Source organism: Artemia franciscana, chromosome 20, assembly GCF_032884065.1.
Source record: "Artemia franciscana chromosome 20, ASM3288406v1, whole genome shotgun sequence".
Taxonomy (NCBI): domain Eukaryota; kingdom Metazoa; phylum Arthropoda; class Branchiopoda; order Anostraca; family Artemiidae; genus Artemia; species Artemia franciscana.
Window position 1 is genome coordinate 11,091,844 of NC_088882.1, and position 24,617 is coordinate 11,116,460.

Sequence of the window (24,617 nt, forward strand, 5' to 3'; positions counted from 1 at the left end):
CAATTAGTGACGCGTGTTCGCACAATAATCGCAATACTAATGCTATCAATTTGACAGGAAGACAAAATACTATGGACCAAATGAAAATTAACCGAAAAACGCAATTCAAGCCAAACAGTGCTTAAATAGCCAAGATAGATTTTGCTAATAACAAACAATAGTGGTTCCGCATTGCCTAATCACGCTGGTTTACGTAAGGTTCGTTAGAGTACAAACTCAATTCTGATTGGCGGATTATTTTTTTGCCAGTCAGTTTTAAACCCTTTACATTCTGCCGTTAAGTACCTTACGGAATGGCAATATGACACCACTATATAGAGAAGTACTCTAATTTGGCTACTTCACCAAACTAGACAAGATCCATTTTTTCATAATAAATAAATTAATTTCGTGCACTTTAGGAAAACAGGGTTGTAAGCAAGCACCCGCTTGACCACATTTAGCGATTTTTATAGTAAAGTAGCTTTTAGATTTAAAAGTCCAATGGTCTTAATCTTTGTTTTGGAGAATTACTACTTTAAATACTATTCACAACCCTATAAGAAAAGCATTATTAATTGGAACTGGGGTTTCTTTTTTAATATATCTTGCCAAGTGTTTTTAAGATAACGCTTTTGCAAAATATGAGTCTTCGTAGGCAATTGAAGAACGGAAGTTAAGTTGAAGAAAAACACCCATTTGTTTCTATGAATATTAACAGTGGTAAGAACATGCTTGTCTGGAAAACATGGATCATATTGATTCTTCCAGAGTTACACTCAACATGGTGCCAAGACACGAGTAAGTGTTCTATTTTCTTTTAAATCAAAGGGGCATGCACTGTCTCGCCTAGGCTTACACGATTCCTTAACACCCCATCTTCCATCAATCTTGTTATTGGCAGTGGTAACGACACGCTCGTCTGGAAAATGAATTTAAATAATTCTTACAGAATTAAATTCAAGTATATTCTAAGATAAGACTATATTTTATTTTAGTCAAATCAAGAGGTAAGCCCTGTATCGCGAAAGCTCACATGATCCTTTACCCCATATCTCCAATAAATACCCCTTTATCCGTGTATCTGATTTTACCTACATTCTTCTAATCTCTGTAGCATACAAAGCCACAGTGCACACCCTTCGTAATCCTTAATCGCTAGACATCGATTACGATTCATCTCCAGCTGAAAATCAAAATTTTTCAACAACGCTCTCGCTTATACAAAAATGAGTGAACAACATTGGCCTTTCGACAGAATTTCATTCTTTTTTTTTTTACCCTTTAATATCATAAATATTCTGTAAAGATGAGTGAACGAAATTGGTTTTTCCGAATGCTTTCTTTTCCCCATAGCTTTATAGAAGAAAACAAAAATCTGTAATGTTTTTACATTGTTAAGCATAGAGAAATATCAGACTCTGATCCTGACTACTTTATTCTGGCATTATCTAACTTCCAGCTACCGTTCCTATAATATTAACCAGCGTTACTTTTTTCTTCAAATTGGGCGTATGTCTTCTCAGCAATGATAAACATAGAAACATATTACCACCAATTATGAGGAGGAAAGAAAACACATGATGCAAAGATAAATCGAGACCTCATACCGTTCGAACAATTATATGTTTCTACCCATATATATATATATATATATATATATATATATATATATATAATTGTTAAAAAATTGTTAAACAGTCGTTTAAATATAATTGTTTAAAGCCAACAAGCAATTGCAATACTACTCAACCACCGTTACGATCAAGGAAGATCGCTTTCCAACAAAACTTAAATAGAAAAGCAAAAGAAAAACAAACCAGAAGCCTGTTTTTCACTTTTCTTGATCCCTTCAGTAAAGGCAAATTCTGACAGAGACCAGCAATTGTCGTCGATCTAAAAGGACTTTGGCATTTTCTAATCGATTTATCCTAACAGTCTAAACCCATAAATGGAAATACCCTCCAGCCGAAAGAAGAAATTTCTTAGCTCTTTTACTATTGCATCTGAACTTATGAACTTAGTTTGATCCCCAATAATTCATTGCAATAAGTTCAGCACCAGTAAATACGTACATATAGTGCATAGCATGCAAAGCCATAGTATATATTAATGAACCACTAATAATACCGCAAATGTTCTTGTTAGAACCTCTACAAATCCAGCTTTCAGTGAAAAGCAATAGCTTTCAGTGTTAGTCACAAAACAACTGTCAAACCTTTAACATGATTGCGGGTACACCGCTTTACTTTCAGTAGTAAATTGATACATTTTCCTACATGTTGTTAATTCGAATAGAAGTATTTCTCATGTTTTCTCTCTGTTGTTTACCATTTTTTTAGTTTTTTTAGTTTTTTTTTTTTACTTATGTCCTGGTCGTCATTATATATATTTATTCATATTTTTTTAGTTTTCTTTTTCTCTTTTATTTTTCAGTTTTTTCCTTTTTTTAGTTTTTTTTCTTTTTTAGTTTTTAGTTTTTTTTTAGTTTTTTACCTTTTTTTAGTTTTTTTTAGTTTTTTACCTTTTTTTAGTTTTTTTTAGTTTTTTTAGTTTTTTAGCTTTTTTATTTTTTTATTAGTTTTTATTTTTTTTGCCTTTTTTTATTTTTTTCAGTTTTTTTTTAGTTATTAGATTTTTACCTTTTTTTAGTTTTTTTTAGTTTTTCAGCTTTTTTAGTTTTTTTTTCTTTTTAGTTTTTTTTGTAGTTTTTACCTTTTTTAGTTTTTTTCTTCTTTTGTATTAGTGTGAAATAATTCAGACGTCATATGCGGACAAACATGACGTCACCTGATCCACAGATCCACACACAGACAACTTATTTTTATATATATAGATATATATTTAACTACGTAAAACTTGCGAATATACAACATTCTTCGCTGTCCTATTGTCTGTCCATATAAATAGATTGTCAGGTTTACCAACTCTTGAACATGCAACATAATAATTGTCCATGGGAAAACAATTCGTATTCATATCTATACCGCATTTTTCTAACGATTGCCCTTGAGCTTTGTTGATGATGATTGCTAATCGAACATTCCCTGTGTCCCCGTCGTCATCTATATATCCCCTTGTGCCCCCGGCGTCCCCGTTGGAGTTGTATCCCTGTGTCCAGGTCGTCATTTATATTCCCTGTATATATATAGAAGATATAATCTGGCGTAATGGACAGACAACTTATTTTTATATATATTGTCAAAATATATTGAAATATTTGTGCAATTCCCAGTTTGTTTAGTTTTTTCTTTTTTTTTAGTTTTTTCTTTTTGGGTTTTTTCTTTTTTTTTATTTTTTCAATTTTTAATTTTTTTTTAGTTTTTTCTTTTTAGTTTTTTTTTTAGTTTTTTACCATTTTTCTTTTTTCGAATTACTTTAATCTAGTTTTTACCTTTTTTAGTTTTTTTTAGTTTTTTAGATGAAAATTTTTTTTAGTTTTTTCCTTTTTTTCTTTTTAGTTTTTTATTGGTTTTTATTTTTTTCCTTTTTTTTATTTTTTTTTTATTTTTTATTTTTTTTAGTTTTTTACCTTTTTTTTAGTTTTTTTAGTTTTTTTAGTTTTTTAGCTTTTTTACTTTTTTTATTAGTTTTTAGTTTTTTTTGTAGTTTTTGCCTTTTTTTAGTTTTTTCAGTTTTTTTTTTAGTTTTTTATTGGTTTTTACCTTTATTTTAGCTTATTTTTCAGTTTTTTCCTTTTTTTTTAGTTTTTTTTAGTTTTTAGTTTTTTTAGTTTTTTACCTTTTTTTAGTTTTTTTAGTTTTTTTTAGTTTTTTAGCTTTTTTATTTTTTTTATTAGTTTTTAGTTTTTTTTGTAGTTTTTGCCTTTTTTTAGTTTTTTTAGTTTTTTAGCTTTTTTATTAGTTTTTAGTTTTTTTGTAGTTTTTGCCTTTTTTTAGTTTTTTTAGTTTTTTAAGTTTTTTAGCTTTTTTATTTTTTTTATTAGTTTTTAGTTTTTTTTGTAGTTTTTGCCTTTTTTTAGTTTTTTCAGTTTTGACGTCACCTGATCCAGTTTTTTCAGGTGACGTCACCTGATCCATCCACAGATCCACAGACAACTTATTTTTATATATATACTAGCTGTTGGGGTGGCGCTTCGCGCCACCCCAACACCTAGTTGGTGGGGGCGCTTCGCGCCCCCCCCAAGCCCCCCCGCGCGCGTAAGTCGTTACGCGCCATAATAGTTACGCGCCATTGTAGTTGTGTCCCTATGTCCCACCTGTGAATATAGATATATATATATATATATATGGTTTTAACTACGTAAAACTTGCGAATATACAACATTCTTTGCTGTCCCATTGTCTTTGCATATAAATAGATTGTCAGGTTTACCGACTCTTGAACATGCAACATATAATGGTCCACGGGAAAACAATCTGTATTCAGATCTATACCTCATGATTCTAATGATTGCCCTTGAGCTTTGTTGATGGTGATTGCTAATCGACCATTCCCTGTCCCGGTGTCCCGGTCGTCATTTACATCCCCCTGTTTCCCCCGGTGTCCCCGTTGTAGTTGTGTCCCTGTGTCCCGGTCGTCATTTATATTCCCTGTGTCCCGGGTCCCGGTCATCATTTGTATCCCGGTGTCCCGGTCTGTATATACATTCGTTTTTTAGTTTTTTTTTTCTCCTTTATTTTTTTCCTTTTTTTTTCTTTTTTAGCTTATTTAGATTTTTAGATTTTTTAGTTTTTTTTATTAGTTTTTAGTTTTTATTTCTTTTTAGTTTTTTTGTCCCGGTCGTCATTTATATCCCCCTGTTTCCCCCGGTGTCCCCGTTGTAGTTGTGTCCCTGTGTCCCGGTCGTTATTTATATTCCCTGTGTCCCGGTCGTCATTTGTATCCCGGTGTACCGGTCTGTATATACATTCGTTTTTTAGTTTTGTTTTTCTCCTTTATTTTTTTCCTTTTTTTTTCTTTTTTAGTTTATTTAGATTTTTAGATTTTTTAGTTTTTTTATTAGTTTTTAGTTTTTTTTTCTTTTTAGTTTTTTTGTAGTTTTTACCTTCTTTTTAGTTTTGTTAATTTTTTTTTTTTACTTGTGTCCTGGTCGTCATTTATACTCCCTGTGTCCCGGTGCTTTGTTGATTGCTAATCGAACATTCCTTTTGTCCTGGTCGCTTTCTCTTTGAGTGTCGTCATTTATTTTTTTCTTTTTTAGTTCTTTTAGTTTTTACCTTTTTTAGTTTTTTTTTAGTTTTTAGTTTTTTTAGTTTTTTACCTTTTTTTAGTTTTTTTAGTTTTTTAGCTTTTTTATTTTTTTTATTAGTTTTTAGTTTTTTGTAGTTTTTGCCTTTTTTTTAGTTTTTTTAGTTTTTTAGCGTTTTTATTAGTTTTTAGTTTTTTTTGTAGTTTTTGCCTTTTTTTAGTTTTTTTAGTTTTTTAGCTTTTTTATTTTTTTTTATTAGTTTTTAGTTTTTTTTGTAGTTTTTGCCTTTTTTTAGTTTTTTCAGTTTTGACGTCACCTGATCCAGTTTTTTCAGGTGACGTCACCTGATCCACGATCCACAGATCCACAGACAACTTATTTTTATATATATAGATAGTTTTTTTTTTTTACTTATGTCCTGGTCGTCATTTATACTCCCTGTGTCCCGGTGCTTTGTTGATTGCTAATCGAACATTCCTTTTGTCCTGGTCGCTTTCTCTTTGAGTGTCGTCATTTATTAGTTTTTTCCTTTTTTTTTAGTTTTTTATTGGTTTTTACCTTTATTTTAGCTTATTTTTCAGTTTTTTCCTTTTTTTTAGTTTTTTTTTATTTTTTATTTTTTTTAGTTTTTTACCTTTTTTTAGTTTTTTTAGTTTTTTTAGTTTTTTAGCTTTTTTACTTTTTTTATTAGTTTTTAGTTTTTTTTTGTAGTTTTTGCCTTTTTTTAGTTTTTTCAGTTTTTTTTTAGTTTTTTATTGGTTTTTACCTTTATAGTTTTTTTAGTTTTTTAGCTTTTTTATTTTTTTTTATTAGTTTTTAGTTTTTTTTGTAGTTTTTGCCTTTTTTTAGTTTTTTCAGTTTTGACGTCACCTAATCCAGTTTTTTCAGGTGACGTCACCTGACACATCCATCCATCCATCCACAGACAGACAACTTATTTTTATATATATAGATATATATATATATATATTCCATTCCATACAAGATTTTAAAATGAATCCATATCATTTAATTACACTTTGTTATTTTAAAGATGTTTTCTAAGTTGAATTCTTGAACGAAAAACAACTGCGAAAAGCTTCCAAACTTTATTTTTGAGCAAAAAACATATTTTCAAACTTAACATTTATTATTTGAAAAGTTTAAAAGTCTTAAAGAAAATATATCAGTTCATTTGGTACTACTAAATCAAAGGACTATTCAAATATACAAACACTGCAAATTTTTTAAACACTAAAAAAAGATATACCGAAACAATCAAAAGCTCATTATTGCAGCTCCAGAGGCATGTATCATGAGCTGGGTCTTATCAAAGATTTTTTGCTGGGGAGGGAGAACTACAAAGGAAATTTTTCGGGGGGGGAGTACAAAAAAACTTCAATACACGCATAAGAACATTTATTTATATTCATTTTTGTTACGGTTTTAAGAGTCAGACAAACATTTCAGGGGGGGGGTCAAACACCCTAAACCCCCTGGATACGGCCTTGGTCATGAGATACCGACTTTAGGTCCTGTTGAGGGTTGCTAAAGTCATTGAAAATACTCCTCGTAATTATACGACGTTTTGACTGCCAGGTGATTTAACTTGTCTAGTTGAAGATTGCTACTATTATGGGGGAGTTATGGTCTTTTCCCAGTTTCAAGGCAACAAGCTAGCTAGGAAGGGGGATGGGAATTTACGTCAAATTTCGCCATCTGATGAACCTTATTTAAATTTAGGTCATACTTACTCTTTTGAATGACTGAAATACAAAGATTTCGACAAGTTTAAACGGAACTATCATAACTAGAAAATTCGCGATTGAAACTTTCCCATGTCAAAACTGCAAAATCGTCGGTAAATTTTTGAAGTTGTATTCGCGACACAAATGTTCCAACGTAGGGTAACAAAAATAACATATTATTAAGGGAGACGTAAATCAGCATACCCGTTTTTCAATGGAAAATCATTTCTAGCATAAAGCACCCCACTAGATAGACTACTAGTCAGTTTCCCCATTTTTAACCAAGATAATAAAAAAAAACCTCCCGGGGAGAAAGGAAACACGGTAACAGCTATACTGGTAACAGGCTTTTCTACTTAGACATAATCAGACAGAAGACATTACAATTAAATAGCCTTCTACCCGTTGATAGGTACTGACACTTAGCGGTTAAAATAACCAACGGCCGCCGGCAAAATTGTTTACCGTGAATTTGGAGGTCGGAGTAGGATATAACAAATAAGTAGTTGCGTCACTATACTGAAAATACTATTATCCTTAAATATCCTTAAATCTGTGACTTCTTACCGCAGCACTGGAAAAACAAGGGAAGAACTGAATAAAAGGGAGGAAGTGGAAAATTATTTGATCCACTGACAGGGATTGACATATACCAAAAGTTGGACAATTACTAACAGTTAAAACTATTTAAGGCGTATTTGTAGGCAAGGTAGAAGGGATAAAGAATAAATTCTTAAATCTCAATACTAGTCAAATGCTATTATTTCTCATGACAGCCCGTAAGCTAAAACCATAATTGCCTATAACGTGTTTAGTGTAGAGAATAGGGAATCCGTTATTTCAACTGACAAATTTTGTCCTATGACATTAATTAATGGTCTAACGAGAAGTAAAGTATTAACCCTTGATTTGATTTAAGTATTATTTACATGTGAATTCAATTATATTAGTTATTAATGTAATTATTGTTTAATTATGATTTAATATAATTATTATTTATGAATTTAAGTATTTCAACTAATCGGTACTTACGTGTTTTCCTGACTAAACTCAATTTTTTGATCTGAATAAAACCGGTTTCTCTGTCTGCATTTGGAAATAATTAGCTTAGTCTCAGTGAGATAAACTACTATGCAGGTATATTTTAATTAAATATTTGATAGATTTGGTTAGGTATTTAAAACAATGCGTTCTGGGCCATCTTCTTTCAATAACTCTTTGTTGTAATTTTCATAATTTTGTTACTACAGTATTTTCATCATATTTTAATATATTTCACTAGGATTAACCTAACTTCACTTCTTTGGTGTGGTCGCTATAACACGTAAGTACCAACTAATGATTTGTGATTATAATGCTTTATAATTTTAACTAGTACATTGCGGTTTTAATTCACAAATAGCTTACAATACTAAGATAATTAAAAGTGATCAGGATGATTTTCAGGCATCAAATTTTAATTCATGTCCCTTCATTTCAGGCTCAAAGTGCAATCATGACGAATTCAAGTGTGCAAATGGTGCATGTATAACAAGTGAATATCAGTGCGATGGTTATAATGATTGCACAGATTTTTCCGACGAATATAACTGCACCAAAGATAAGTTTGCTGTTTAAATGTTTGATTCAGCCCAAATTGCAAGCAGAGGCGGTTTTAGGGGGAGGAGGCAGAAATAGCATTTTGCCCCGGCCGCAAAAATTTTAAATAAATAATCTAACGGTTTACCTAACGGTAACGGAATTTTATTTTCGTTAAAATAAAGTAGAGGTCGCAGTTAATAAATGAAAATACTCAATAAATTTTCAATTAATCAATAATTACAAGTAAAATAGCAAATAGTTAAACAATAATAATAAAACTAAAAATGAATTATTAATTAATTATTAAATCAAAAATAACTTCATTAATAAATAAAAATTTCTTTTGTGTAAAAATTTTGTGGAAGGCAGGCGCGGGGGGGGGGGGCTAATCAAGATTTTGTTCCAGGCGCAAGAGATTTCAGAACTGCTATTAATCGTAAGGATCTTAGCCAATAGCTAATAATCAAAGTTGTAGTAGGTGTTTAGGAAATCAGCCATCCCAAAATTGTGCGAGTCACCAGATTCAACCCTTGCATGGTATTAATGAATTTTTCAAGGGGGGGAGGGCACGGAGGGTAAAAAAAAGTGCAACAATCAATAATTTTTAAGAAGCACCTCAGATCATATCAGGATGCTTCAAACTGTATCCTCTGGCCTCGTATGTGTCATTTGTTTTTAGGTTAAACTCTGAAAAAGTAAGCATCAAACAAATCAGTCCATTCTGTTACATTTCTAATTTTTTCCTCGTTCAAACCCCCGAAAAGTTTTCTAAATAAAACTCCAAGTATAAAATCAAACACTTAAATATTTATATTATTTAAGTTTACGTACAATTTTACTACAAACACAGAATTTGGTCTGTTAAGAGGGGAAAAGGAACTATAACTTTTTATTATTTTACAATATTGCGATTTTATCTATTTTTGATATTTAAACAAATGTAGTTTCAAACTTCTTATTTATAGATTAGTTAATCTGAAGCTAATAAGAACCTATTCTGACCAAGTACTTTTTTTTTTAAGGGTTTGACTACACAGTCATAATTTATAAGCTTAAAAATAAAGATTCGAAACATAAAATAAATAAAAAATTATTTGTCATTGCCAACTAAGTATTTTTTTTAGAAGACAATTAGACTAAATTAATTCCAGATTACGCTTAATAAAATTCTCCATATGCATCCACTCAAACAAGGGTTGAGGAAACGTTTGGATAGCTTCACTTACCTAGGTAGCATTACTAGTAAAGATGGCGGATGCAGTGAAGATGTAAAAAAAAAGAATAGCGAAGGCCCAGGGTGTTTTTTACAGTTGAATAAATATTAGAAGAATATAAAAGTAAGTCCACGAATCAGAATGAGCAAATGGGAAAATACGGTAATTACAGTGTTATGTTCTGAAACATGGGCACTTCGGAAGGTAGAGGAAGACCCGTTAATTGTTTCCCAGTAGAATTGTCAAGGAATAGTTTCAGATATTCGTTTGACTGACCGTATATCAAACAAAAACTGAAAAATGTGGTCCCAATCCCCTTTTTATTGCTATAGAGAGAGAAAGGTAGAGATGGCTAGGAAATGTTTTAGAGATGAAGGATGACATATCGCCGAAGATCGTTTTGTTTTTGATCATCCATCTGTGGCCAAACGAAAAGCAAGTCCTTCCCTAGTGGGAGGGAGATATCATAAGGATGGATTTGAGGGAAATTAAAGCTTCACGGGAAAATATAAATAGTAAAGCTTGGGTGAAGGAGTATACGCAGTTTGTTGGCCTCAGGCGAATCGTATGATTTTAACAAGAGGTCATTTCTGTTTTTTGTTTTGTTTTTAATGCTTGTCTTCTAATAGGCTCTGTTGCTAGTTGATCATAATTTAATTACGAAATATATCTAAAATATGATTTATAAATTCCGAATACATGATTGGTGACCTGAAATCAAAACCAGTAATGAATTTCCTGAAAATTTCCCAATTCTTCTCTTTTTAAACAATTCTTCATTGATTTTAAGATGTTAAGTTAATTTTTGATTTTTTTTTTTAATTTTGACCTTTGGAAGAGAGTTTTCATACACACAAATTTACCCATATTCATTTATGTATCCATATGCAAAGGGCTTTTCTTCTAACCGAGGTGCTTTTTGCTGCATTGAAAAGTAGTCCAATTAAGTGATTGAAAATTTCATTAATGTTTCCAGAGCCAAAGCCTGGAGAAGTTTTTCGAAGGAACCACTTATAACTCCCCCCCCCTCTAAAAAGGACTAACCTTTGATGAATTTGGGAAAGCTTTATGTTGTAAAAGTAGAAGTCTCAGAAATAAATCTACAGCACACACAAAAATCAAGGAAATCGTTTTTGAGTCGCACAACTTTATTAAATGCTGGTTTAGAAGGTTCTAATAATTTAGAAAAATATCACTTCAACTGAAAAAACAAATTCTTATATGGCATAAAATTCGAATGATGTCATTGGAATTGTCTTTTAAAAATCTATAGTAAAAAACAATAGAATATGTTCCTTTACAGTTTACACTAATAAAATGTGTATAGGTATGGAGTCTATGCAGCTTATAGGCCTTAGAAATAGGGAAGGACAGGAGACAGGAGCTTGGAAAAAGGGCATTATTTGTGCTTCCAATCCGTCCCTGGAAGTTTCATTCTTCACATGCAGTTATTTTCCAAGATTTCAAAAGGCTCCCCCCCCCCAACATAGAATTTTACCATCAACATTTATTCAAGCATCCCGCAAAACTGTCTATCACGAATTTAACGTATCCTAATACGTTAAAAAGATGCAGTAGAACTTACTTTACATTCCACCTTGTTAGAATCTCATTTTGGAAAACACAATTCTTTCTGTTGACATGCGCAATCGTAGTGATTTAAGTTTATTGGAATATTACTTTGAACAGTTTGGGAGCTGCGATATTAAGCACTTCTCATAAAAAACTAGAAATGTTTTCAAATGTGAGTCTGGTTTTTTCTCTGTTTTGGAGTAAAAAACAATGTTTACAATCTATTTAGCTTTTAAAAATAAAGGCTTTCCAAAATTAACTTATTACCGTTAAATTATTACTAAATTAATGTTGAATGATATATTTTATGCTAAACACAGCATTGCTATTAAAGATGTTAAAGATTTCTGCTATATTTTCTAATAGACGATTTACCATCTACATGAGTAAAAATTGATTTAACGGTTTTCCACAGCCAAACCTAGTACGGGCATACTAGAATTACAACAAACAGTATGTAAGATCCAACAGAAAACAGTGTGGCAAGGACCAGAAGGAAATGGACTTCGTAAAACCCAATGCCAAAAATTCTGTATCTTCTTCAATTTCTCGGAAGTTTGAAGAAGGCAAATACTAGGCTATGGCTGAGGATAGCCGATTAGAAAGGCTATGATAGGTTGAATGTGATAATTCCAAAAGCGTTATGCGACCTCTGTCGGAAAAGCTGTAGATTTACACCTCAAAACCTAAAATGTTCTCTGTAATGGTTGAATGTGTTTTTTTCAATCCTTGTGTAGTTCTTTAGATATTTTTAACTTTCTCTTTTTTATCTAGCAACTGAAGCTTTTGATGAAAAAAATTGTTGCGTCGTCCTATGAGCCCAAACAAATCTTCTTTCGACAAAAAATTGCTTCTTAACAACCATCAAAAACTTAAAACATATTTACATTGCTTTCATTCTACTATAGCATATATCAAACAGTTCGTGGTAAAGACCTGTAGTGAGGAGCGCCCTGACTCAATAGTAACCAAAACTCTAGAATTAGAATTTTGATACCAACAGTTACATCAAAAAATCGCATTTAAATGCTCATTTTAAATATAGAAGTTTCATCAAGATTAGTCTTACCCATCAAAAGTTACGAGCCTGAGAAAATTTGCCTCATTTTAGAACATATGGGGATGTATATTTTTTACCAATCAAAACGTTCGTAAAAAATTAAAAGTTCTAGTTGCCTTTTTAAGTAATCAAAAAAACGGAGGGCAACTAGGCCTTCTCCCTCGCTCCTTTTTTTTCTCATAATTTTCCGATTAAAACTATGAGAAAGCCATTTAGCCCAAAAAAATTAATATGCAAATTTCGTTTTAATTATTTATGTAGGGAGAGCCAAGATCAAAACATGAATTAATTCAAAAACGTCCAGAAATTAAATAAAAAAACAAGTTTTTTCAACTGAAAGTAAGAAGCGACATTAAAACTTAAGACAAACAGAAATTACTCCGTATATGAAAGGGGCTATTCCTCCTCAACACCCCGCTCTTTACGCTAAAGCTGTATACTGTTTTAAAAAGTAAAATTAAGAGAAAGAGTCAAACTTTAGCGTAATGAGCGGGGCGTTGAGGAGGAAAAGCCCCTTTCATATACGGAGTAATTTCTGTTAGTTTAAGTTTTAATGTCGCTCCTTACTTTCAGTTGAAAAAACTTGTTTTTTATTTAATATTGTGCATAAGCACAACTGATATTGCAACAATCTATTTCAAAGCCTACTTACACGAAGATTTAGCAAATGCCAAGATTTGGCTTTTATCGACATCTAGTCAAGGACAGACTCTTTCATAACAAGATTTATCTAATCGGCTAGTTCCGACTAGTTCGGAGGGAAAAGTTTCCGACTAAACATTCTTTTAATTAAGATCGTCGTTACCACATAGCAACTTGAACTCGATCCTTCGGTTCCAAAGGATAACATCACATCTGCTGTTTTACGGTTAATTTGCCCCATTATTGTTTTCTTCTTTCTTCTTATTTGATTACTTGGGGACAGTAGTGGAGTCCCAAATCAAGAAGCGTCGTTATCCAAAGAAGAAACTAGGAGACACTAATGCATAATCTGCATACAATTACAGGATTTGCAGCAGCTGGGATTCAACTCCAGATACCGCGTTACCAAGCAGAGCTACCGTGCCACCATAGAGTTTCATCCTCCGTTTAAATTCCCATGCAGTTTTTTTTCTGTACAACTGAGGACTGATAATGAAACTTTCTAAGGACTGGCCTTAAAAAAAACGAACTTCAGTGTCGGCTTTAACAAGTTCCGGATTAGAAACCTTTAAAATCGTTTTACGAGTCTCAGCATTGGCTGACCATCTCCAAGACAAAAGGCCAATAAGCAAATTTTTCATTAACCACAGAGAACTCCCGAAGTAATTTTGGTAAAAGTCGACAGGACATCTTAAACGTGCCAACAGTTTGAAAAGGTAGCGAGAGGCTTGTTTAAAATGGGAAAAGCATATTATGTCTTACTAATTCTGAAGTGCTGTTTATTCAATGTATATACAATATCTATATATATATATATAAACTAGCTGTTGGGGTGGCGCTTCGCGCCACCCCAACACCTAGGTGGTGGGGGCGCTTCGCGCCCCCCCCCAAGCCCCCCCGCGCGCGTAAGTCGTTACGCGCCATATTAGTTACGCGCCATTGTAGTTGTGTCCCTATGTCCCACCTGTGAATATAGATATATATATATATATATATATATATATATATATATATATATATGTTTTTAACTACGTAAAACTTGCGAATATACAACATTCTTTGCTGTCCCATTGTCTGTGCATATAAATAGATTGTTTACCGACTCTTGAAAAAGCAACATATAATGGTCCATGGGAAAACAATCCGTATTCAGATCTATACCTCATGATTCTAATGATTGCCCTTGAGCTTTGTTGATGGTGATTGCTAATCTACCATTCCCTGTGTCGCCATCGTCATTTATATATCCCCTTGTGCCCCCCGGCATCCCCTTTGTAGTTTTGTCCCTGTGTCCAGGTCGTCATTTGTGTCCCGGTGTCCCAGTCTGTGATTTCTCTTTGAGTGTCCCGGGCGTCATTTATATTCCATGTGTCCCGGTGTCCCGGTCGTCATTTATATCCCCCTGTGCCCCCCGGCGTCCCCGTTGTAGTTGTGTCCCTGTGTCCCGGTCGTCATTTATATTCCCTGTGTCCCGGTCGTCATTTGTATCCCGGTGTCCCGGTCTGTATATACATTCGTTTTTTAGTTTTGTTTTTCTCCTTTATTTTTTTCCTTTTTTATTTTTTTCTTTTTTAGTTTATTTAGATTTTTAGATTTTTTAGTTTTTTTATTAGTTTTTATTTTTTTTCTTTTTAGTTTTTTTGTAGTTTTTACCTTTTTCTTAGTTTTTTTAGTTTTTTTTACTTATATCCTGGTCGTCATTTATACTCCCTGTGTCCCGGTCGTCATTTGTGTCCCGGTGCTTTGTTGATTGCTAATCGAACATTCCTTTTGTCCCGGTCGCTTTCTCTTTGAGTGTCGTCATTCATATTCCCTATGTGCCGGTGTCCCGGTCGTCATTTGTGTCCCGATGTCCCGGTCTGTAATTTCGTCAGTTGAAAACTTATGATGAAATAAATTTTTAATTTTTTCCCTTTTTTGTTTTTAGTTTTTTTTATTGGTTTTTACCTTTTTTTAGGTTTTTTAGTTTTTTTCTTTTTTCTTTTTAGTTTTTTTTGAAGTTTTTATCTTTTTAGTTTTTTTATTTTTATTTATATTTTTTTAGTTTTCTTTTTCTCCTTTATTTTTCAGTTTTTTCCTTTTTTTAGTTTTTTTTCTTTTTTAGTTCTTTTAGTTTTTACCTTTTTTAGTTTTTTTTAGTTTTTTTAGTTTTTTATCTTTTTTTATTTTTTTTTATTAGTTTTTAGTTTATTTTATGGTTTTTTCCTTTTTTTAGTTTTTTATCTTTTTTTAGTTTTTTTTTTTAGTTTTTAAGCTTTTTTAGATTTTTTTATTTTGTTTTCTTTTTTTTTTGTAGTTTTTACCTTCTTTATATTTTTGCTTCTTTTATTTTTTTAGCTTTTTTAGTTTTTTTTCGTTTTTTCTTTTTGGTTTTTTTGTAGTTTTTATCTTTTTTATTTTTTTGTATTTTTATTCATATTTTTTTAGTTTTCTTTTTCTCTTTTATTTTTCAGTCTTTTCCTTTTTTTAGTTTTTTTCTTTTTTAGTTTTTAGTTTTTTTTAGTTTTTTACCTTTTTTTAGTTTTTTTAGTTTTTTAGATTTTTTAGTTTTTTTATTAGTTTTTAGTTTTTTTGTAGTTTTTGCCTTTTTTTAGTTTTTTTCAGTTTTTTTTTTAGTTTTTAGTTTTTTACCTTTTTTTAGTTTTTTTTAGTTTTTTAGCTTTTTTAGTTTTTTTTCTTTTTAGTTTTTTTTGTAGTTTTTACCTTTTTTAGTTTTTTTTCTTATTTTGTATTAGTGTGAAATAATTCAGACGTCATATGCGGACAAACATGACGTCACCTGATCCACAGATCCACAGATCCACACACAGACAACTTATTTTTATATATATAGATAAGTTGTTTGTCTGTCTGTCGACTGACGTCATTATAAGGATTGAGCTGCATGTCGTCATGAAGTTCGTCATCATATACCAATTCAAAAACGAATGTATTCAAGCCGAAGTAGCTGAGTTGGTAAAGCGTTATGTTCCAGGTTCTAGGTCCGAGAGGTTCCAGGTTCGAACCTTGGCTTTAGCATTAATACAAAAGAAGAAAAAAAACTAAAAAAGGTAAAAACTACAAAAAAAAACTAATAAAATACTAAAAAAACTAAAAAAGCTAAAAAACTAAAAAAAAATAAAAAAAAAATAAAAAAAAACTAAAAACTAAAAAAGAAAAAAAAACTAAAAAAAAAACTAAAAAAAAGTTAAAAACTACAAAAAAAAACTAAAAAGAGAAAAGCAACTAAAAACTAAAAAAACTAAAAAAAACTAAAAAGAGGAAAAAAACTGAAAAATAAAGGAGAAAAAGAAAACTAAAAACCGGGACACAGGGAATATAAATGACGACCGGGACACTCAAAGAGAAATTTAATGAGGTATAGATCTGAATACGGATTGTTTTTCCCATGGACAATTTTATGTTGGATGTTCAAGAGTCGGTAAACCTGACAATCTATCTATATGCACAGACAATGAAGCATCGAAGAATGTTGTATATTCGTAAGTTTTACGTAGTTAAAAACATATATATATACTAGGTGTTGGGTTGGCGCGAAGCGCCACCCCAACAGCTAGTTGGTGGGGCGCTTCGTGCCTCCCCAAGCCCCCCCCGCGCGCGTAAGTCGTTACGCGCCATATTAGTTACGCGCCATTGTAGTTGTGTCCCTGTGTTGCAATTGGGAAACGATTATCCTTTCAACGTTGGGAGAAATTTCACAACGTGCATTCAATTCAGAATTTCTATCACTGATGAAGTACAATTGTAAAAATTTATGATTCTCGCCTGAGAATGGTAGAAGGGACCCTGCTCTATGATAAATTTGCCCTTTTACTTTGAAAGTAGACATAAATTGATCTGGATTTTCGATTTGGGCTCCAAACGACGTCATTTGGAAAGATGAGTTATATTTTCTGATTTGTGACAAAAAACGCTTAGATTCTGACGTAGTTCCAGTAAGGAAAGTCTTCAATGGCTCTGGTGGTGCAGCCAATAGAGGAAGTTTAACTTTTCCTGAGGCGCAACACATTCCCATTGTTTCACCATTGAATTTCAAGGCCTTGCAATAGGGACAAATTTTAGACATAGTCCCGATTTGAACACATCTACTCAAGCTATAATCATCGACTGGGCTGTACCTGAATGCCAGGCGATAACTTTCGGGTTGCTCTGATTCCTCGGCACGCTTTCTTTTCTTACTTTCTCTATCAGCAACAAGCCTGATTTCTTGCTGTTCTTGTGATTCCTCGGCACGCCTTCTTTTTTCACTTTCTCTATTAGCAGCAAGTCTGGTTTCATGTTGCTCTGGTAGTTCCTCGGCATGCCTTCTTTTTTCACTTTCTCTTTTAGCAGCAAGTCTGGTTTCATGTTGCTCTGGTAGTTCCTCGGCACGCCTTCTTTTTTCACTTCCTCTTTTAGCAGCAAGTCTGGTTTCGCGTTGCTCTGGTAGTTCCTCGGCACGCTTTCTGTTCTTTCTTTCTCTATCAGCCTCAAGCCTGTTTCCTTGCTGTTCTTTTGATTCCTCGGCACGCTTTCTTTTCTTACTTTCTCTATCAGCCTCAAGCCTGTTTCCTTGCTGTTCTTTTGATTCCTCGGCACGCTTTCTTTTCTTACTTTCTCTATCAGCAGCAAGTTTTTTGGCATAGACTCTTTGAGCATCTTCCTCGGCTGTTGCCATTGTAAGTTCATCAGTCATTTTACAGTTAAACATTAATATATTTCTACGTGAACGCATGTCTTAAATATCTTTAATGACGTCACCGTCATAACAAAAATGACGACAACTAACTTCATGATGTCAGTCAACACACAAACATGACGTCACCCGACAGACAGACCCACACATGCACAGAAAACTTATTTTTATATGTATAGATAATCTATCTATATTCACAGGTGGGACACAGGGACACAACTAAAGTGGTGCGTAACTAATATGGCGCGTAACGACTTACGCGCGCGGGGGGGCTTGGGGGGGCGCAAAGCGCCCCCACCATTACCATAATGCATTGTGTCGATAACAACGTTGGAGAAATTTTATTTTTGGATGCGCCAGGAGGTACTGAAAAAACATTTGTGATAAAACTGATTCTGGCATCAATTCGATCAAAAAATGATATAGTGTTGGCAATTGCGTCGTCCGGAATAGCCGCAACGTTGCTGCCTGGTGGAAGAACTGCTCATTCCGCTTTGAAACTGCCTCTGAATTTGCATTCTACAGAAACTCCCACGTGCAAAATTTCCAAATCATCTGGGATGGGTAAAGTATTGCAGCAATGCAAACTTATTATTTGGGACGAGTGCACAATGGCACACAAGAAATCGCTCGAGGCTCTGGATCAATCTTTGAGAGATTTGCGAGGGAATTCGGAACCCTTTGGCAGCACATTAATATTGCTTGCGGGAGATTTCAGGCAAACATTACCTATAATACCTAGATCAACCCCTGCAGACGAAATGAATGCTTGCCTGAAAAATTCTAATTTATGGGCACACGTAAAGACACTAAAATTAACTACAAATATGCGTGTCCGATTGCAAAACGATGACTCTGGTCAAACATTTTCAGATCAATTGCTGGCAATTGGAGACGGAAAGCTCCCAGTAGACTCAATTTCAAGATGTATACAACTACCTGCTGAATTCTGTAATTTAGTGACGTCTAAAAATGAATTGATTGAAAAAGTATTTTCGAATATTCTAACCAATTATAAAAATCATAAATGGCTAAGTGAACGAGTGATTCTGGCAGCCAAAATTATAGACGTCCACGAAATCAACAATATTGTTTTGACCAAGTTTCGAGACCAGTCAGTCCTTTACAAGTCAGTCGAAACAGTTGTGGAACCAAATGAAGCGGTTAATTATCCATCTGAATTTTTAAATTCCCTGGATCTCATAGGGTTTCCACCACACGTGCTACAACTAAAAATAGGCGTACTAATAATATTGTTACGAAATATAAACCCTCCAAAGCTTTGCAATGGCACGCGACTTGCCGTAAAAAAAAAAAACCAAAAAAACAATGGAAAACGTAATAGAGGCAACAATCTTGACAGGGCCTTTTGAGGGTGAGGCTGTTCTTATTCCTCGCATTCCCATGATTCCAACGGATCTGCCTTTTCAATTTAAAAGATTGCAATTCCCAATTCGATTAGCATTTGCAATCACCATCAACAAAACTCAAGGTCAATCATTAGAAAAATAAGGTATAGATCTGAATACGGGTTGTTTTTCCCATGGACAATTATATGTTGCATGTTCAAGAGTCGGTAAACCTGACAATCTATTTATATGCACTGACAATGGGACAGCAAAGAATGTTGTATATTCACAAGTTTTACGCAGTTAATTTGTATTGTATCTATCTATCTATCTATCTATCTATATAAAAATGAGTTGTATGTATGCATGTTTGTTTGTTTGTAAAAAGAGCGTTTGCATATGACGTCATTATAAGTATATAAGGCTTTGTATATGCACAGACAATGGGAAAGCCAAGAATGTTGTATATTCGCAAGATATAAGATATATTTCGCATGAATATATATACATATATATATATATATATTCACAGGTGGGACACAGGGACACAACTACAATGGCACGTAACTAATATGGCGCATAACGACTTACGCGCGCGGGGGGGCTTGGGGGGGGGGCGCGAAGCGCCCCCACCAACTAGGTGTTGGGGTGGCATGAAGCGCCACCCCAACAGCTAGTAAATATTATGAATCCTTTGACAGCAAGGTTTTCAATCAAGGCAGATAGTACAACAGGGAACTCCCACAGCAGTTAGATTACTCAAATGATACTTTCTTTGTAATAATTTTTAATGTTTTACAAGCAAGTATGTTTCTTAGGGACGTTTTAGCCCCTAAAGTAAAACTAGAGACTTTTTTTCAACCCCTAAAGGACTTTTTAGTCCCTGATAGAATGTTTTTAGGGACTGCCCTCTCTGAATCAAAATCCTACTCAGTTCAATCAAAACAACAAAACAAACCCTTTCTAATGATATGAGTTTCAATAAATTTGAATTTCTCTATCTCCGATATAAACAGGAGAAGTAAAAGGGCTTTTCAAAGATTTCCTAGAAAGTCTGTGTCGGATATTAGTTTTGTCGTTTGTTCAAAACTCTTATCCAAGCTCTATAGGTTATGATAAGATCAACCAATCAATTCAAAACAGTTTAGCCACACAAACCGAAATAGTTTGTAATAAGCGAAACAGGGTAATCCTTTAATGTACCGAATCCCCTTAATATGAATGGGCCCAGGGTTACCTAAGTCTCAGCATTAGCTAAATCTTATTGTGTAAACTGAAAAAAAAAACTTGAACATAAGAGAGTTCTCGTCGAGAAAGAGACGTCTGACGAGAAAGAGAGTGTTGAATATTAGTTTTGTCGTTTGTTCAGAGCTCTTATCCAAGCTCTATAGGTTATGGTAAGACCCCCCGATCAATTCAAAACAGTTTAGCTATACAAACCGAAATAGTTAGTAATAAGCGAAACAGGGTGATCCTTTAATGTACCGAATCCCCTTAATACGAATGGGCCCAGGGTTACCTAAATTTCAGCATTAGCTAAATCTTATCGTGTAAACTGAAAAAATCTTGAACATAAGAGAGTTCTTAGAAAATGGCATTTAGAACATTTTTTCTCTTTACAGTATGAAAGCAAGTGCGGCGGAAGTGGCCAGTTTATGTGCGAGGGTGACTGTCTACCAGGCTGGTTAGTTTGTAATGGCCTTATTGATTGCGACAGTGGCGTTGATGAAGCTTTTTGTTCCTCAAATGAAGAAAGTATACCAAAACTCGAGTCACGTACAGGGGAAACAAAAACCTTCCAGACTGAGATCGGTCTTATTGCAAAAGAATATCAGCTACCAATACTAGAAACATCGGTTGACGCCAACGACAAGTTCAAATTGGACAATGAAACACAAGCTGAACAACATACAACCGAGAGAATGCTAGAATCAAACATAGTTGAAGATCATCAGCAAGAATATTACCATGAGAAGCAAGGTGAAGTCTTAGACGTAGAAAATGAAGATATATCTAATGTTTCCAAATATGGCTTCGAAGAAAAGAACGATTCTGTATATGTGTCCTCAAATTTTAACTTAAATGTAGAGGATAAGCCTTCATCACTCAATACCTATCTTTATCAAGAGGAGCATGACGAGGCTAAGTCCACAACCCAAGAATACCATTCAAATAACCAAATTGGCCAGTCAAGTGAGGCTCCAACGACCCCTCAGAATAACATTCATTCAAGAAACCCTGGGGCTGAAACCCTTTTTTCGTTACTAAGACACGTTTCACCATCTGCAACATCAAAAACCAGTTCGGCAATCCCCTTAGCCATTTTCAAAGAGGCTAAAGAAGTTCTGCTAAGAGACAGTGATTCTCTGACGGCTATACTAAATCTACTCGGGAAAGATTTGCCACAAACACATTCCAACAGATTATACTCCAATAATGAGGATAATGAGCTTTTCGTAAAGAATCAACCAGAAAATATAACCGAGACAGTACAATCAGCTTTAGATATTATTTACTCTTTATGGGAGATAGTAGATGATTCAGGTATTATAAAAGGCAAAATAGAAAATCCAGAAGACAAGGATATAATAACTGAATTATTCAATATTTTTAAGGAAGAAAGAAGTAGAACGCAGACAGAAAATAGTGAAAAGAGGAGTAATGATCAACAGCTAGTGGAGAGTATTGAGACAGAAGAAGAGACGGCACTTCCACAATTTGAACTAAAAATACGAGAAGATAGCACTGAGGCAGCGACAAACTTCATTATATCCTCTACGGACAAAAATTATCTTTATTCTATGTCTGAGCCACACTCAACCGAACACTTCGGAGTTTATGATACATCAGAACAGACAGACCTTCATGCTAAGCTAACTTCTACACCAACTCAATTTACTTCAGAAGAAATAAAGAGGGATGGATATTTCCAAAATCGATTTCCTTCAAGTAAATCCGATCCAGGGATAAAAGTAAAAGCAGGTTCTGTAGATACCCAAACAGCGATCAAACCAGACCTTAAAACAGCAGAAGAAGATACAGAAAAATATAATCCAAACACAACAACAGATCGTGGGTTCAACCCTGAGAGCATAAACGAAATAATAACACTCGATCCCGGGATAAAAGTAGAAGCATATTCTGTACCAACTCAAACCAAACCACAACTTGAAATATCAGAAGATGATACAGAAAGACAATATTACAACACAAGAACAAATCTTCGATTCTCCCACGACAACACTAACGAAATAAAAATACTCGACCTAGGATTGAAACTACAATCATATGATATGCATACCCAAACACCAATCAAAACAGACCTCAAAATATCAGAAGATGATACAGAAAGACCAAATCTAGACACAAGAACAAATTCTGGGTTTACCCATGAGAATATCACTGAGAGTAAAACACTTGATGCAGAGTTAAGAGTGGAAGGATATGGTCTGCATACCCAAACATCAATCAAATCAGATCTCAAAACATCAGAGGATTACGCAGAAAGATATAATCATGGCACAACAATAGATTTTGATGTCACCCACGAGGACAAGAACGAGAAAAAAACAAGTTATTATAGTATATATGCTAGTACTGAACCATTCTTAATTACTAGACTTGAGTCAACAACGCAGGGGTCAACAGTTCATTCTGGCAGTCAGGCCGATTATCAAAATAATGCAAGGGGAGCTGAAGTTCACATTTTAGCTAATAACTCTTCTTCTGTGCCCTATTGCAACGGTGAATGTAACACATTAGATGACAACGGTGACTGGGATGATGCAGAGGTCACAAACCTTCAAGACGAAATAGAAAACGGAAATGAATACAACGAAACTGATGAAATTGATACCAGGAACGATGAGCTGAATGGGTTGCAACAACCCGAGGCGGTGACAAAATCACAAGTTGCAATATCATCAACTCCTTCATCACAACCGTGCTTAGGTCCAGGGCCACAAATATATGCCTTGAGAAAACATTTCTGCTTAAATGGTAGACCATTTCACCCTATAAGCTCTTACATTAAACTATATCCTCACACAGACACAGACTCTTTTCATGTATATTTGGTGGCACTTCAACTAACAGGGGGTGATATGGGTGTTGTAAAATTAAACCCTTACTTAATTAGGAAAATAGGTACTCAAAAATTGTGCCAATTTGCAAAAATTGCAACAGAAATGAATATACCACTTTTAATAGAAATTGATATGATAGATGTGGTAAAAATACAAGAGCAACTGTCTACATTGTCAAAGACACTACTGAAGGAGAACAGCTTGATTCTGGGATGGAATTTTCAAGTTAATAACAAAACTCACTGGGTTACGAACAAATATGGCGTTATTAAAAATGTCTGCGTGAATCAAACATCAAATATACAATTTATTAAAAGATTCCACGAAGATATTCAGCAGTATAACCAACTGCTAACTATCACCGTCATTGAAGATGAGGCAGATTCCCAGACAGATTCCCAAACAGATTCTAACGCAAAAAAGATCGTCCGACGAAAATGCGACTACAGCTCGGAACAGTGGATAGATTTAACAGTCGATATTTCTGACTTTCAAATTTTTGATCCAAACAGCAGTGCGGCAATGACCCCAATTTTTACAATTAACAAAAACGTGCCACTCCTCCTACGAACTGCTAAGCCACCAGTTGGAGAAAGGCACACTGGGAAAAAACCAGGTAATTACTGCTACGGTGGATTCATCGTCAACGCTGAGTCAACAGTGGCCAGCTTTCTGATGCTTCGAAAATTTAGAACCTTCCTACCAGAACTTTGAAGATTATAATAGGAAGTGTTGTTAATTTCACTGTCACTATAATAAAGTGTCTAAAGTATAAAAACATATAGGCAGTTTTAGAATTCTCCCAAGCTAGACATATTTCATCAATTTTTTTTTCCAACTGGCTATATTAAGCCATAAGCTAGAATACTACTAGAATGCCGGAGATATAAGAACTATTCTACAAGGGTCATCCATGCATATATTCCACCATATGAATACAATATTCCTATACGAAAAATCATAATTTCAAATAGAGCATTATATCCATACATAAAAAACACTAGACAACAGAGTTATCCGGCATAGCTTTATTTATACCAAAAACTGGAAGAAACTAATGAAAAAATCTTAAGTCGAACTGGCCAACCATAACAAAAACAATAAAGAGAGATAAAAACTTAATGAAAAACAACAAACGAGACTGCGGCCAGTAGAGAGAAAAGATGAAAAACTAAACCGACACGGATATTTTACCTGTATGTAAACGAAGCGTCTCCAGCACAGAAGAAACAAAGATAAAAAACTAAAATAAGCTTAAAAACAAATAAAACCTCCGCCTATATTAATAAAATACAACTGTTGCAACTGATCCAAATAGGTCACAGAGGCTAATAGAGTTGCTTCGATGAGAACATCAGAGCAACTGAGTATTACTTCGATGAGTTGCTTTGGTGTACTCATCGAAGTACTTCTATTAGCTTCTGTGACCTGTGTGGATCAGTTACGACAATTGTATTGGATTAATATTAGTGGTGGTTTCATTTATTTTTAGTTTATTTTAGTTTTCTATCTTTGTTTCTTTTGTGCTGAAGACGCCTCGTTTTCATACAGGCGAAATATCCGCGTCGTTTTAGTTTTTCA

At 33.7% G+C, this 24,617-nt stretch overlaps 2 protein-coding genes across 2 annotated transcripts in view; one reads left to right on the forward strand and one right to left on the reverse strand.

Annotated features, from left to right (window-relative positions):
• Positions 1-24,617, reverse strand: part of LOC136039751 (DNA-directed RNA polymerase III subunit RPC1-like) — a 96,416-nt gene that overhangs the window by 35,885 nt on the left and 35,914 nt on the right. The window lies entirely within an intron of this gene.
• Positions 651-23,814, forward strand: LOC136039752 (uncharacterized). Its single transcript, XM_065723601.1, has 3 exons — positions 651-780; positions 8,339-8,458; positions 20,572-23,814. The coding sequence occupies exons 1-3, from the start codon at positions 687-689 to the stop codon at positions 23,748-23,750; spliced, it is 3,393 nt and encodes a 1,130-aa protein (XP_065579673.1). The 5' UTR covers positions 651-686; the 3' UTR covers positions 23,751-23,814.

What these genes read in the sequence shown, in the direction of transcription:
- LOC136039752 (XM_065723601.1), top strand. Translation starts at nt 687, where the DNA reads ATGAATATTAACAGTGGTAAGAACATGCTTGTCTGGAAAACATGGATC. An exon ending in AACATGGTGCCAAGACACGA is followed by an intron (nt 781 to 8,338) that starts GTAAGTGTTCTA and finishes CCTTCATTTCAG; the next exon opens with GCTCAAAGTGCAATCATGAC. An exon ending in CGAATATAACTGCACCAAAG is followed by an intron (nt 8,459 to 20,571) that starts ATAAGTTTGCTG and finishes TTTTCTCTTTAC; the next exon opens with AGTATGAAAGCAAGTGCGGC.